The sequence below is a fragment of the Entelurus aequoreus genome, linkage group LG25 (assembly GCF_033978785.1).
Source record: "Entelurus aequoreus isolate RoL-2023_Sb linkage group LG25, RoL_Eaeq_v1.1, whole genome shotgun sequence".
Lineage (NCBI taxonomy): Eukaryota > Metazoa > Chordata > Actinopteri > Syngnathiformes > Syngnathidae > Entelurus > Entelurus aequoreus.
The window spans coordinates 14,288,130-14,304,213 of NC_084755.1; the positions used below are offsets into that span (position 1 = coordinate 14,288,130).

General features: G+C 40.3%; 1 protein-coding gene across 3 annotated transcripts in view; it reads right to left on the minus strand.

The window, feature by feature from the left end:
* The window catches only part of gpr139 (G protein-coupled receptor 139), a 122,441-nt gene that overhangs the window by 64,355 nt on the left and 42,002 nt on the right, over positions 1-16,084 (minus strand). The window contains exon 1 of one of the 3 annotated variants that reach the window (XM_062037061.1): positions 6,286-6,525. The exons of the other annotated variants lie outside the window; for them this stretch is intronic. Within the exon in view, the coding sequence (XP_061893045.1) occupies positions 6,286-6,433 (148 nt within the window). The 5' untranslated portion in view covers positions 6,434-6,525. Of the gene's footprint in view, positions 1-6,285; positions 6,526-16,084 lie in introns of those variants that run through there. 3 annotated transcript variants of the gene reach the window in all.

The window sequence follows — 16,084 nt, forward strand, 5'->3', positions numbered from 1 at the left end:
GGTGGTTTTAGCTGATATAAAGACTTTCAGGTGTTTATATATGTTTATGTTGAAGTATTTGGCAGACGCTTTTATTCAAAGCGACATACATAAAAAATACATATAAAACAATCACTGGTTTTTTGTTGACCAAGTCGTAGTTTTATACCCGAACGAAACCAACTTTGGCATAATTGTTTCTCACTGCCGCGTTGTTTGACAACTCATGTTCGGTGGTTGTCCTGCAATTTGATTGGCTGGATGCTGTGGGATGAAAACAATGTAGATCTAATTTGATTGGCTGTTGTACTGACAGCACACACGCTGACAAGCAGCACACACGCTGATAGACAGACACGTACAAAATGAAAGATACGGAGCGCTCCCAAATAACTTTTTAATCTTTGGGTTTTGGGGAAAGTAGCAAGTCATGTCATGTCAAAAGCCTCAAGTCCAAGTGAAGTCACAAGTCATTGATGTTAAAGTCTAAGTCGAGTTGCAAGTCTCTTTACATTTTGTCAAGTCGAGTCTAAAGTCATCAAATTCATGACTCGAGTCTGACTCGAGTTCAAGTCATGTGACTCGAGTCCACACCTCTGGTGATTAGGCCCAAAAAATGATCACGATTAGAGATGTCCGATAATGGCTTTTTTGCCGATATCTGATATACCCATATTGTCCAACTCTCAATTACCGATTCTGATATCAACCGATACCGATATATACAGTCGTGGAATTAACACATTATTATGCCTAATTTTGTTGTGATGCCCCGCTGGATGCATTAAACAATGTAACAAGGTTTTCCAAAATAAATCAACTCCATCCATCTATCCATCTTCTTCCGCTTATCCGAGGTCGGGTCGCGGGGGCAGCAGCCTAAGCAGGGAAGCCCAGACTTCCCTCTCCCCAGCCACTTCGTCCAGCTCCTCCCGGGGGATCCCGAGGCGTTCCCAGGCCAGCCGGGAGACATAGTCTTCCCAACGTGTCCTGGGTCTTCCCCGTGGCCTCCTACCGGTCGGACGTGCCCTAAACACCTCCCTAGGGAGGCGCTCGGGTGGCATCCTGACCAGATGCCCGAACCACCTCACCTGGCTCCTCTCAATGTGGAGGAGCAGCGGCTAATAAATCAACTCAAGTTATGGAAAAAAATGCCAACATGGCACTGCCATATTTATTATTGAAGTCACAAAGTGCATTATTTTTTTTAACATGCCTCAAAACAGCAGCTTGGAATTTGGGGGGGGAGTATCGGGGGGTGTATATTGTACATTTTGTGGGGGTAAAGAGAACAACTTTTTTTCCTCTCAAAGTTCTTTTGTTTTTTTGCTTGCCATCTCAAACATTCTGCAGTAAACAAAGTACAAGTGGTGTAGTGAAGACTTTTATTTCAAGTCAACATTTACTAATCAACACTTTTAAAAATATTGTAGCGTCCCGGAAGAGTTAGTACTGCAAGGGATTCTGGGTATTTGTTCTGTTGTGTTTATGTTGTGTTACGGTGCGGATGTTCTCCCGAAATGTGTTTGTCATTCTTGTTTGGTGTGAGTTTCACAGTGTGGCGCATATTTGTAACAGTGTTAAAGTTGTTTATACGGTCATCCTCAGTGTGACCTGTATGGCTGTTGACCAAGTATGCCTTGCATTAATTCGTGATGAGAAAAGCCATAGATATTATGTGACTCGGACAGCACGCACTCAAAGGAAATGCCTTTAAGGTTTATTGGCACTCTGTACCTCTCCCTACGTCCATGTACACAGCGGCGTTTTAAAACGTCATACATTTTACTTTTAGAAACCGATACCGATAATTATGAAACCGATACCGATCATTTCCGATATTACATTTTAAAGCATTTATCGGACATCCCTAACCCTCATACTATGGCTTGAAATGCTATTATTAGGGCTGCAACGATTCATCGATTAATTGGCTTAGAAAAACGCTTTAAAATCTGTTGCTTAATTTGTTGAGTTAGTATTACAAAATAATAAGGGTGTAAGGGTTTTGTAAATAACGCAGTATTTTGGTTGACTAACTGGGTTAATAAAAGTGCCACTGACTGTTTACAGGACATTCACTTCAGTTTCAGTGAATATCGCTAAAAAATTAATATCTTTCTATGTATACTTTCACCGAAAAAAAGATCGATATATATATCGAGTTTAAGTAAAAATATATCAAGATATACTTTTTCGTCCATATCGCCCCGCCCTAGTTTCAACTGTAAATTAAAGAGTACGGCACAGACATCCACCAAGGTCGAATAGAATCAATCATAGCATGAGAAAAGTAACATAAGCTCTTTGACATAGAAAATAATCAAACCTTTTTTATGATACAACTGACGCTGCAGGGGTCTCAGATTAGGCTACAGAATCGTCCTCTTTCATCTGACCTCCACACTTATGTCTGTGTCACTCACATGCACACACACACATTCTTGTTTTTGTTACCTCCTTGAGACCTCCGAAAAAATGCCTACCTCTTTAGGACCACCCTTTCTAGATGTATAAATATTTGTATTAACAACATTAATAATATATACATACTATGCAAATAAATAAATAAAAAAGCTGGTTGTGAAAAAAGTCACAATTTCACAAGAATCTTGGCAGTATTATAATAAAAGTCGTAATTTTACTCACCGCACGTCCAAATTTTACAAGAAAAACTGAACATGTGTGCAATATTATGATAAAAGTTGAAATTTAACTCAAAAACAGTCGCAATTTTACAAGAAAAGCTTAAAATGTTGGCAATTTTATGAAAAGAGTCGTAATTTTACTCAACAAAAGTCACAATTTTATAAGTAAGCTTTGAAATTTTGGCAATATTATAATAATAATCAGATTTTTACTTGCCAAAATTATGACATAAGTGAGCTGTTCACCTGGCCGGGTTTTTTCGGGGATGAATAGGACAGTCCTTTAGCTGCCGTCTTGTTTTATCATATATTGCTACCTGTCAGTGTTTACTTTTGTATGCACGTTAAATCAACAAAAAAATCCTGACTTTGGAGCAATGTTCACAGACTTTAGCATTTGGCTCTCTATGAGATGCAATGGTTTTACGTATTGGGACCATGATTACGGTCTTAACTTGTTCACCGGTCCTCATATGGAAGGTACTTTTCCTTGTTGATGTCTCAAGAAGGGTAGAAATACAACGCACGCACACACACACGCACACTCACACGCACACACTCTTGTATTTGTTACCTTCTTGAGACCTCCGAAAAATGCCTACCTCTTTAGGACCACCCTTTCTACAAATATGAAGATTTGTATTTACAACATTAATAAAATATACATACTATGCAAATATAAAAAAGCTTGTTATGAAAAATTAGTTGGAATTTCACAAGAAAAAGGTCACAATTTCACAAGAAAAACTTAGAATTTTGGCAGTATTATAATAAGTTGTAATTTTACTCAACCCAAGTCAATATTTTACAAGAAAAACTGAACATTTGTGCAATATTTATGATAAAAGTTGGAATTTAACTCAATAAGAGTCGCAATTTTACAAGCTTAAAATGTTGGCAATTTTATGAAAAGAGTCGTAATTTTACTCGACAAAAAGTCACAATTTTATAAGAAAGCTTAAAAATGTTGGCAATATTCTAATAATAATCAGATTTTTACTTGGCAAAATTAGCTGCCGTCTTGTTTTATCATATATTGCTGCCTTTGCAACTGTCAGTGTTTACTTTTGTATGCACATTAAATCAACAAAAAAAATCCTGACTTTGGAGCAATGTTCACGGACACTAGTATTTGGCTCTCTATTGGATGCAATGGGGGCAGCACGGTGCCAGAAGGGGTTAGTGCGTCTGCCTCACAGTACGAAGGTCCTGGATTCGATCCTGGCAACACTAAAATGGTCCCTAGTGTGTGAATGTTGTCTGTCTATCTGTGTTGGCCCTGCGTTGAGGTGGCGACTTGTCCAGGGTGTACCCCGCCTTCCGCCCGATTGCTTGCTGAGATAGACCCCAGCACCCCCCCGCGACCCCGAAAGGGACAAGCGGTAGAAAATCGATGGATAGATGGATAGATAGATGCAATGGTTTTCCGTATTGGGACCATGATTTCGGTCCTAACTTGTTCACCGGTCCTCATATGGACGGTACTTTTCCTTGTTGATGTCTCAAGAAGGGTAGAAATACAACACGCACGCACGCACGCAGGCACGCACGCACGCACGCACGCACACGCACACGCACACGCACACACATTCTTGCATTTACCTTCTTGAGACCTCCAAAAAATGCCTACCTCTTTAGGATCACCTTTTCTAGATATATAGAGATTTGTACTTACAACATTAGTAATATATACATACTATGCAAATATAAAAAAGCTTGTTGTGAAAAATTAGTTGGAATTTCTCAAGAAAAAGGTCACAATTTCACAAGAAAAACTTGAAATTTTGGCAGTATTATAATAAGTCATAATTTTACTCAACGCAAGTCAATATTTTTCAAGAAAAACTGAACATTTGTGCAATATTTATGATAAAAGTTGGAAATTAACTCAATAACAGTCGCAATTTTACAAGCTTAAAATGTTGGCAATTTTATGAAAAGAGTCGTAATTTTACTCAACAAAAGTCACAATTTTATAAGAAAGCTTTAAAATTTTGGCAATATTATAATAATAATCTGATTTTTACTTTCCAAAATTATAACATAAGTCAGCTGTTCACCTGGCGGTTTTTTTCGGGGATGAATAGGAAAGTCCTTTAGCTGCCGTCTTGTTTTATCATATATTGCTACTACTTTTGGATGCACATTAAATCAACAAAAAAAATCCTGACTTTGGAGCAATGTTCATGGACTGTAGTATTTGGCTCTCTATTAGATGCAATGGTTTTCCGTATTGGGACCATGATTTCGGTCCTAACATGTTCACCGGTCCTCATATGGAAGGTACTTTTCTTTGTTGATGTCTCAAGAAGGGTAGAAATACAAGAACACACACACACACACACACACACACACAAACACACACATTCTTGTATTTGATGCCTTCTTGAGACCTCTGAAAAATGCCTACCTCTTTAGGACCACCCTTCCTAGATATATAGAGATTTGTATTTACAACATGAATAAAATATACATACTATGCAAATATAAAAAAGCTTGTTATGAAAAATGAGTTGGAACTTCACAAGAAAAAGGTCACAATTTCACAAGGAAAACTTAGAATTTTGGCAGTATTATAATAAGTTGTAATTTTACTCAACGCAAGTCAATATTTTACAAGAAAAACTGAACATTTGTGCAATATTTATGATAAAAGTTGGAATTTAACTCAATAAGAGTCGCAATTTTACAAGAAAAGCTTAAAATGTTGGCAATTTTATGAAAAGAGTCGTAATTTTACTCGACAAAAAGTCACAATTTTATAAGAAAGCTTTAAAATTTTGGCAATATTATAATAATAATCAGATTTTTGCTTAGCAAAATTATCACATAAGTCAGCTGTTCACCTGGCCGGGTTTTTTCGGGGATAAATAGGAAAGTCCTTTAGCTGCCGTCTTGTTTTATCATATATTGCTGCCTTTGCACCTGTCAGTGTTTACTTTTGGATGCACATTAAATCAACAACAAAAAAATCCTGACTTTGGAGCAATGTTCACGGACACTAGTATTTGGCTCTCTATTAGATGCAATGGTTTTCCGTATTGGGACCAGGATTTCGGTCCTAACTTGTTCACCGGTCCTCATATGGAAGATACTTTTCCTTGTTGGTGTCTCAAGAAGGGTAGAAATACAAGAACACACGCACACACACACACACCCACACACAAGTTTGCCTGATGTGAGGTAGGGTCACCTCTAATATATCACGCGCCGTGACGGCGACAGTAAACGGGTCTGACAATAACCGGGAACAGACTAATCGCTCACCGGTGAAGACACAACCAGGAAGTGTCGTTAATCCATCAGGTGGCGGCGACGTACAGTGCGCACTTGTCGCAGAGGTCAAAGCATGGTGTTTTGTGCAAACATTGCACGTGGAACTGGAGAATACATTTAAAACTGATAGAGCAGCACACAGTTTGCTGTTTGTCTTAAATACTTGCAGTCAAAGCATTTGTGCACCCAACGACACAAACACAAAGTGCACGTACGCATGCGCGGGGGGATAGCCACAAGGTCAGCCTGACAAGCCAACAGTGCAAAGCCACAGTACAACATCCACACACACACACACACACACACAGGGCACAACAAATCACAGATGTGCTGACAACTTTGAGAAACATTCAGCGCACTCCTAAATCCAGGACTGTCTTACCAGGCAAGCCGAGACACAGCAGGACACTGTAGTAGATGACGGGCAGAGGTCCGAGGGGGCACCCCGGGGCCACCTCTGAGGGGTTCTGCCCGGTGCTCCAGCTGCTCTCATTTGGAGGGAACACGGGGAAGATGTGGCTGTGCTCCATGGCTGCGTCCTCTTCCTCAGCTGCGCTCGGTGTCAAGAAGCCGGACCACCGGCACCACCACCACGCCAGCAAACTGTTAGGGCGACCGCCGGTCTTTTCTCCGTCCTTGTCTGACAATCAGCATGTGAAGGGGGGTGGGGGGGTGGGGGGGTAGGTGGGAAGGAATGGAAGAGAGTGTGAGGCGAGACGTGGGAGGAGGAAGAGGGTGGGCGACGGGATAGGTGAGATGTGTCGGCGGATGAGGGAAAGAGGAAGGAGGCGAGCGGAGGAGAGATGAGTGAGAAGGGGAGGATGCTGCGGGAGTGTGTGAGCGAGAGAGAGAGAGCGAGGGAGAGCGAGGGCGAGCGAGGGAGAAACGGAAAGAGGAAGGAAAGTAGGTGTGAGAATTGAAATGAGGAGTGATTGTTGTGTATTATTTCACAAAAGTGAGTAAATGGGTTATACTTGTAGAGCCCTTTTCTACCTTCAAGGTACTCAAAGCGCTTTGACACTATTTCCACGTTCACCCATTCACACCCACACATTCACACACTGATGGAGGGAGCTGCCATGCAAGGCCCTAACCACGACCCATCAGGAGCAAGGGTGAAGTGTCTCGCTCAAGGACACAACGGACGTGATGAGATTGGTACACTGCAAAAACTGAAATCTAAGTAAGATGAAATATCTCAAATAAGGGTGATATTTGCTTATTTTCTGTCTGATAAGATCATTCTTCTCACTGAGCAGATTTTATGTTAGAGTGTTTTACTTGTTTTAAGGGTTTTGGTCCTAAATGATCTCAGTAAGATATTACAGCTTGTTGCTGAGATTTGATTACCTATATTGAGTAAAACATTCTTGAAACTAGAATATCAACTGTTGCAAAGCTGTGTCATCAACACTCACAAGTATAAAACTACTTTTTTTAAAGTAATAATTTCTTATTTCAAGCATTAAAAAAAACAATCATGACTTTGACACAATTGTGTCTCATAATTAAAACAGATGACAGCCAAATGGACTTTGCAGTTTTATTGTCAATGAAACAATAGAAAATACGTACTCATATAGTAGTACAGTTGTTATTAGTGAGAATATACTTATTTTAAGGTATTTTTGGGTTCATTGAGGTTAGCTAATTTTACTTGTTTTGGAAAGTCTTGACAAGCCAAATTTTCTTGTTCTATTGGCAGATAATTTTGCTTAGTTCAAATAAAATACCCCTAATTTTTGTATTATTTTTTTTCTTGTTTTTGAACACTGACTTTTTGCAGTGTAGACGGTGGGGATTTTCAATAAGTATACCTCTGTTTTAAATGCTATTTTTTAGTCTGTCCTTTGCCTGTATATCTTTGTTCTTCAACTGTGGTTGGTTTTTTTAAAGGGCTTTATAAATAAAGTTGGTATGGTATGATATGGTATTGAACCAGGAAACCTCAGGTTACTGGCACGGCCACTCTCCCAACTGCGCCACGCCGTCCCCAAAAAAGTAAAAAAGTCAGCAACAATTTTATTATACATTATATTGCCAAAAGTATTTGGCCACCCATCCAAATGATCATAATCAGGTGTCCTAATCACTTAGGCATGGAGACTGTTTCTACAAACATTTGTGAAAGAATGGGCCGCTCTCAGTGGTTTCCAGCGTGGAACTGTCATAGGATGCCACCTGTGCAACAAATCCAGTGGTGAAATTTCCTCGCTCCTAAATATTCCAGTCAACTGTTGGCTTTATTATAAGAAAATGGAAGAGTTTGGGAACAACAGCAACTCAGCCACCAAGTGGTAGGCCACGTAAACTGACAGAGAGGGGTCAGCGGATGCTGAAGCGCATCATGCAAAGACTTTCTGCACAGTCAGTTGCTACAGAGCTCCAAACTTCATTTGACCTTCCAATTAGCCCACGTACAGTATGCAGAGAGCTTCATGGAATGAGTTTCCACGGCCGAGCAGCTGGGTTTGGAGGTTGCCAGGAGAACGGTACATTTCAGACTGCATTGTGCCGAGTGTGGGTGGAGGAGGAATTATGGTCGGCGGTTGTTTTTCAGGAGTTGGGCTTGGCCCCTTAGTTTCAGTGAAAGGAACTTTGAATGCTCCAGGATACCAAAACATTTTGGTCAATTCCATGCCCCCAACCTTGTGGGAACAGTTTGGAGCGGGCCCCTTCCTCTTCCAACATGACTGTGCACCAGTGCACAAAGCAAGGTCCATAAAGACATGGATGACAGAGTCTGGTGTGGATGAACATGACTGGCCTGACCTGAACCCGATAGAACACCTTTGGGATGAATTAGAACGGAGACTGAGAGCCAGGCCTTCTCGACCAACATCAGTGTGTGATCTAACCAATGCACTTTTGGAAGAATGGTCGAAAATTCCTATTAACACAGTGGTTCTCAAACTTTTTTTGTCATCCCTCACTTTGAACAAGGGGGAGTTTTCAAGCCCCACCTGCCCCCATCGCCCCAACAGAACGCTAATGCCAAGCTTAACATTTTCAAATTTATTGAACATAAAGTAACATCAAGTTGTATACATTCAAACTCAATAACATAAAATAACATCAAGTTCAATAATAAATAAAATAACTGTGCAGCTGTGGTATAACTTACATCAAGTTCAATAATAAATAAAATAACTTGCATCAAGTTCAATAATAAATAAAACAAAAGTGTTATAACTGGCATCAAGTTCAATAATAAATCAAAAAAAGTGTTATAACTTGCATCAAGTTCAATAATAATCAATCAATCAATGTTTATTTATATAGCCCTAAATCACAAGAGTCTCAAAGGGCTGTACAAGCCACAACGACATCCTCGGTACAGAGCCCACATACGGGCAAGGAAAACTCACCCCAGTGGGACGTCAATGTGGATGACTATGAGAAACCTTGGAGAGGACCGCATATGTGGGTAACCCCCCCTCTAGGGGAGATCGAAAGCAATGGATGTCGAGTGGGTCGGACATAATATTGTGAAAGTCCAACACATCAGCGAAAGTCCAGTCCATATTGGGGCCAGCAGGAACCATCCCGAGTGGAGACGGGTCAGCAGCGTAGAGATGTCCCCATCCGATGGACAGGCTAGCGGTCCACCCCGGGTTGGGAGCAGAGTAGAAAAGAAAAGAAAAGAAACGGCAGATCAACTGGTCTAAAAAGGGAGTCTATTTAAAGGCTAGAGTATACAAATGAGTTTTAAGATGAAACTTAAATGCTTCTACTGAGGTAGCATCTCTAACTTTTACTGGGAGGGCATTCCATAGTATTGGAGCCCGAATAGAAAACGCTCTATAGCCCGCAGACTTTTTTTGGGCTCTGGGAATCACTAATAAGCCGGAGTTCTTTGAACGCAGATTTCTTGCCGGAACATATGGTACAATACAATCGGCAAGATAGGCAGGAGCTTGACCGTGTAGTATTTTATACGTAAGTAGTAAAACCTTAAAGTCGCATCTTAGGTGCACAGGAAGCCAGTGCAAGTGAGCCGAACTAACAAAGGTCTTAACTCATTCTCTTTCTATGCCACATCAATGTGGAATGCGCACCCAACAGGTATAAAAGAAAGGGCATCTCTATCCTCCTTCAAAACCGCAATAAAAGTTCACCTCCAGGCAGCTACAACCCTAAACTAACACCCTCCCCGGATTGCTAATAATCAAATGTAAACAATCAAATGCAGATACTTTTTCTTTTTCTTATGCCTTCTGATCTCTCTCTCTCTCTCTCTCTCTCTCTCTCTCTCTCTCTCTCTCTCTCTCTCTCTCTCTCTCTCTATGTCCACTACTTGATGTCCATACCCCCCCCCTCCACACCCCTGATTGTAAATAATTCAATGTGATTATCTTGTGTGATGACTGTATTATGATGATAGTATATATGATAGTATATATCTGTATCATGAATCAATTTAAGTGGACCCCGACTTAAACAAGTTGAAAAACTTATTCGGGTGTTACCATTTAGTGGTCAGTTGTACGGAATATGTACTTCACTGTGCAACCTACTAATAAAAGTCTCAATCAATCAATCAATCAATCAATCAAAAAGCCAGTATAGGCGTAATATGATCAAACTTTCTTGTTTTTGTCAAAAGTCTAGCAGCCGCATTATGTACCAACTGTAATCTTTTAATGCTAGACATAGGGAGGCCCGAAAATAAAACGTTACAGTAATCGAGACGAGATGTAACGAACGCATGGATAATGATCTCAGCATCGCTTGTGGACAAAATGGGACGAATTTTAGCGATATTACGGAGATGAAAGAAGGCCGTTTTAGTAACACTCTTAATGTGCGACACAAACGAGAGAGTTGGGTCGAAGATAATACCCAGATTCTTTACCGAGTCGCCTTGTTTAATTGTTTGGTTGTCAAATGTTAAGGTGGTATTATTAAAAAGATCTCGTTGTTGAGCAGGACCGATAATCAGCATTTCCGTTTTCTTAGCGTTGAGTTGCAAAAAGTTAGCTGACATCAATTGTTTAATTTCATTAAGACACGCCTCCAGCTGACTACAATCCGGCGTGTTGGTCAGCTTCAGGGGCATGTAGAGTTGGGTGTCATCAGCATAACAGTGAAAGCTAACACCGTATTTGCGTATGATGTCACCTAGCGGCAGCATGTAAATACTAAAGAGTGCAGGGCCAAGAACCGAACCCTGGGGAACTCCGCACGTTACCTTAACATAGTCCGAGGTCACATTGTTATGGGAGACACACTGCATCCTGTCAGTAAGATAAGAGGTAAACCAAGACAAGGCTAAGTCTGTCATCCCAATAGGTGTTTTGATACGCTCTAATAAAATATTATGATCAACAGTATCGAAAGCGGCGCTAAGATCAAGAAGCAGCAACATAGATGAAGCATCAGAATCCATCGTTAGCAATAGATCATTAGTCATTTTTGCGAGGGCTGTCTCCGTAGAGTGATTTGCCCTGAAACCGGACTGAAAAGGTTCACAGAGATTTTTAGACGCTAAGTGTTCATTTAGCTGCTGTGCTACAATTTTTTCGAGGATTTTCGAGATAAACGGAAGGTGGGACACCGGCCGGTAGTTTACCAGGAGATCAGGATCGAGGTTAGGTCTTTTGAGTAGAGGATGAATAACCGCTTTTTTGAATGCTAGGGGAACAGTGCCAGAGGAAAGTGATAAGTTTATAATATTTAACACTGATGGACCTAGTAATACAAAAAGCTCCTTGATAAGTTTCCCAGGAATTGGGTCAAGTAAACATGTTGTTTGTTTTGTCCCATTTACACATTTTGACAATTCCTCCAATGTTATTTCATCAAAGAGAGAGAAACTATTTTGGAGGGCAGTGTCCGTCGTATATACAGTCGTATCTGTGTTAATAGAACCCAATTGTAGCTGAGATGCATTTTCTAATGACTTCAATTTTCTTATTAAAGAAATTCATAAAGTCATCTGCTGAGTGGGTGGAGCTACTGGGAGGAGTCCCTTGTTGGGTTAGCGATGCTACTGTACTAAACAGAAATTTAGGATAATTTTTGTTGAGGTGGATGAGATTTGAGTAATATTTAGCTTTAGCTGAGGTAAGCATGCGTTTATAAGTTATTAAACTATCACACCATGCTTGATGGAAAACCTCAAGTTTAGTCGCACGCCATTTGCATTCCAGCTTTCTACATGATAATTTCTGGGCTTTAGTTTCTTCTGTAAACCATGAGGTACGCCTTTTAGGGGCCCTTTTTAGCTTTAGCGGTGCTACAATATCAATGGTGTCGCGCAGGGCGTCATTAAAGTTGTTAGTGAGGTTATCAATAGAGCCCACATAATTTGGGAATGGTGCCATTACCGAAGGCAGTAGGTCAGTAAGAGTCGTCGTTGTGGCAGCATTAATGTTGCGGCTGCTATAGTAGTTATTATTATTGTTATTAGTTTGTTGACAATGAGTCAGAACTTCGAATTTTATAAGGTAATGATCGGACATTACTTTAGTGTACGGGAGTATCGTAACTTTAGAGATGGTGACACCCCTGACAAGCACTAGATCTATCGTATTACCGTTGCGATGCGTGGGTTCATTTATTATTTGTGTAAGACCACAGCTATCAATTATGGTCTGGAGCGCCACACATGGAGGGTCCGATGGGGTATTCATATGGATATCAAAGTCCCCCATTATGATTATATTGTCGGCGTGCGTCACTAGATCAGCAACAAACTCTGAGAATTCACTGATGAAGTCCGAATAGGGTCCAGGGGGGCGGTAGATAACAGCCAGGTGGAGAGGCAGCGGTGTGACAAACCTCAAAGTGAGCACCTCAAACGAGTTATATTTATTATTTAGGTTAGGTGTAAGATTATAGTTTTCATTGTATATTAGTGCGACACCCCCTCCCCTTTTAAGAGGTCGGGCAACATGTGTATTGGTATAGCCAGGAGGAGATGCTTCATTTAGCACAAAAAAATCGTCTGGTTTGAGCCAGGTCTCGGCGAGACCAACGACGTCAAGTTTGTTATCTCTAATGACTTCATTAACTAACAACGTTTTGGAAGATAATGATCTTATGTTTAAAAAGCCCATATTATAGGTAGTGGGCTGTTTTGAGGATTGTTTGTTGAAATTATCCGAAGTAGCAATATTAATAATGTTGTCAATAATAAATCAAATAAAAGTGTTATAACTTGCATCAAGTTCAATAATAAATCAAATAAAAGTGTTATAACTTGCATCAAGTTCAATTATAAATCAAATAAAAGTGTTATAACTTGCATCAAGTTCAATAATAAATCAAATAACTTGCATCAAGTTCAATAATAAATCAAATAAAAGTGTTATAACTTGCATCAAGTTCAATTATAAATCAAATAAAAGTGTTATAACTTGCATCAAGTTAAATAATAAATCAAATAACTTGCATCAAGTTCAATAATAAATCAAATAAAAGTGCCACTTTGCAATCTTTGCAAAAAAAAAAAAGGAGGAGCTATGCATTTGGCAAGACAGGCCAAGTGAACATGAGTTTTACAGTACTCCAGCATTAGTGGCTGCAATGAGCCTGTTTTGCACTGCACAGCTTTTCAAATGGGGGTTGCAGGCTTGACACTGCCACTCTTAAGTCATGCTCAATGTTCAGCTGAGACCTGTACTTCGTTTTGAGTGAAGCAACAGCTGAAAAGCCTATCTCACACAGATAAGATGTGGCAAAGGGGAGAACAATGGACACAGCTCTCTGCCCGATGAGTGGATGATTAGCGCGGATGGGTTGCGCGCGAAAGTTTGTTCCGCTTAGCCCCGCCCCCATTAGTTACTGTTGTTATGTCTGTCAAACTTTCGCTCCTGCCTAGAAATTTAAAGCCTACAGGAAAAATAAGTAATTTACATTTATTTATATAGCGGATTTTACAAACAGAATCACAAAGTGATTTACAGTGTGTATAGAAAATGAAAGCATAGTAAAAAAAAAATCCAAGACTATAATAATAAAAAAAAAAAGTTAAGTGAAATTTCCTCCCGTTCCTTGCGCCCCACCTGTCATGTCTCTATTCCCCACCAGTGGGGCGCGCCCCACACTTTGAGAAACGCTGTATTAACACACCCCGCAACCTTGTGGACAGCCTTCCCAGAAGAGTTGAAGCTGTAATAGCTGCAAAAGGTGGACCGACATCATATTGAACCCTATGTGTTAGGAATGGGATGGCACTTCAAGTTCTTATGTGAGTCAAGGCAGGTGGCCAAATACTTTTGGCAATATAGTGTACATTATATTATCAATTTCACAGTCTGTTGAATTAATGTTCACCCTCGGTGAACCACAGCTCTTCAGTGCTGACAGCACTCGTGCAGCCCCAGACCACCGCCATGCTTGAATGTAAACAAGACAATTTCCGTGGAGAGTGAAACTATTTTCTTACACAAGCTGTCCACTGACTACTTTAAATGATATACAAGTTAATTTCTGTAGCATTGTCCATGGGAGATCTGCCATGTGGATAAACAAACCACTACTTTTTGAGTCAGAACAAGAAAACCACACACAAGGGTAACACGAACAATAGTGGACAAGAGGGATGTTTGTTTTGCTGTTTTGTAATCTAATGTGTCTTGCGGAAGTAGTTCTACTTTGTCGTCAGTCCAGACAATGGAATCAGATTTCTGGTGTGCGTTTGCCATCATCCTCTTCTTCTGTTTAGTTGGTGCGTTAACATTAAGTTTGAGTTGCTCAATGTCAGGACCTAATTCAACAAGTTCTCAATGTTGCTTCAATGCCTTGTGCCTGCTGGGATAGTTTTGCATTGTTGCTGTTCTGTTGAGTAGAATTATTATTTTTTCCCAGACTGTTTTCAGTGCAAGGGGTGGTAGTGTTAGGATTTTTGGGGCAGAACCCCCTCAGCCCTGCCGATATGACCTTAATACTGTGGCTTGGAATGCTATTATTATGGCTGCAACGATTCATCAATTAATTGGATTAAAGAAACGCTTTATAATCTGTTGCTTAATTTGTTGAGAAAAAAAGTTAGTATTACAAAATAATAGGTGTGTAACAGTTTTGTAGATTGGTTTCAAAGTCTTTACAATAATGCCGTGAAGTGTGACGGTATCATCTCAGGGCGTTCAATCGTTCGCAACTGAACTGCTTGGTTTTTCTTGGAAGACGTTTCGTTTCTCATCCAAATAGGCTTCATCAGAAACCCAAATACTTATACTCCAAAAACCAGGAGGGTATGCCTGGGCAAAGATGGTTTAGACCTATCATAGTGAGAAAAACAGTTTTAATGCAAACAAGCAATCCTAACTGTCAAAGCCAACGACAGTCATTGAAGTGTAAATTCTCCTTGTAAGCATTGAGGTATTGTGTGGCGGAACGATCGCGGTGGATTGACTACTTCTACAAACCCTGTTTCCATATGAGTTGGGAAATTGTGTTAGATGTAAATATAAACGGAATACAATGATTTGCAAATCATTTTCAACCCATATTCAATTGAATGCACTACAAAGACAAGATATCTGATGTTGAAACTCATAAACTTTATTTTTTTTTGCAAATAATAATTAACTTAGAATTTCATGGCTGCAACACGTGCAAAAGTAGTTGGGAAAGGGCATGTTCACCACTGTGTTACATCACCTTTTCTTTTAACAACACTCAATAAACGATTGGGAACTGAGGAAACTAATTGTTGAAGCTTTGAAAGTGGAATTGTTTCCCATTCTTGTTTTATGTAGAGCTTCAGTCGTTCAACAGTCCGGGGATCTCCGCTGTCGTATTTTACGCTTCATAATGCGCCACACATTTTCGATGGGAGACAGGTCTGGACTGCAGGCGGGCCAGGAAAGTACCCGCACTCTTTTTTTTACAAAGCCACGCTGTTGTAACACGTGCTGAATGTGGCTTGGCATTGTCTTGCTGAAATAAGCAGGGGCGTCCATGAAAAAGACGGCGCTTAGATGGCAGCATATGTTGTTCCAAAACCTGTATGTACCTTTCAGCATTAATGGTGCCTTCACAGATGTGTAAGTTACCCATGCCTTGGGCACTAATACACCCCCATACCATCACAGATGCTGGCTTTTCAACTTTGCGTTGATAACAGTCTGGATGGTTCGCTTCCCCTTTGGTCCGGAGGACACGATGTCGAATATTTCCAAAAACAATTTGAAATGTGGACTCGTCAGACCACAGAACACTTTTCCACTTTG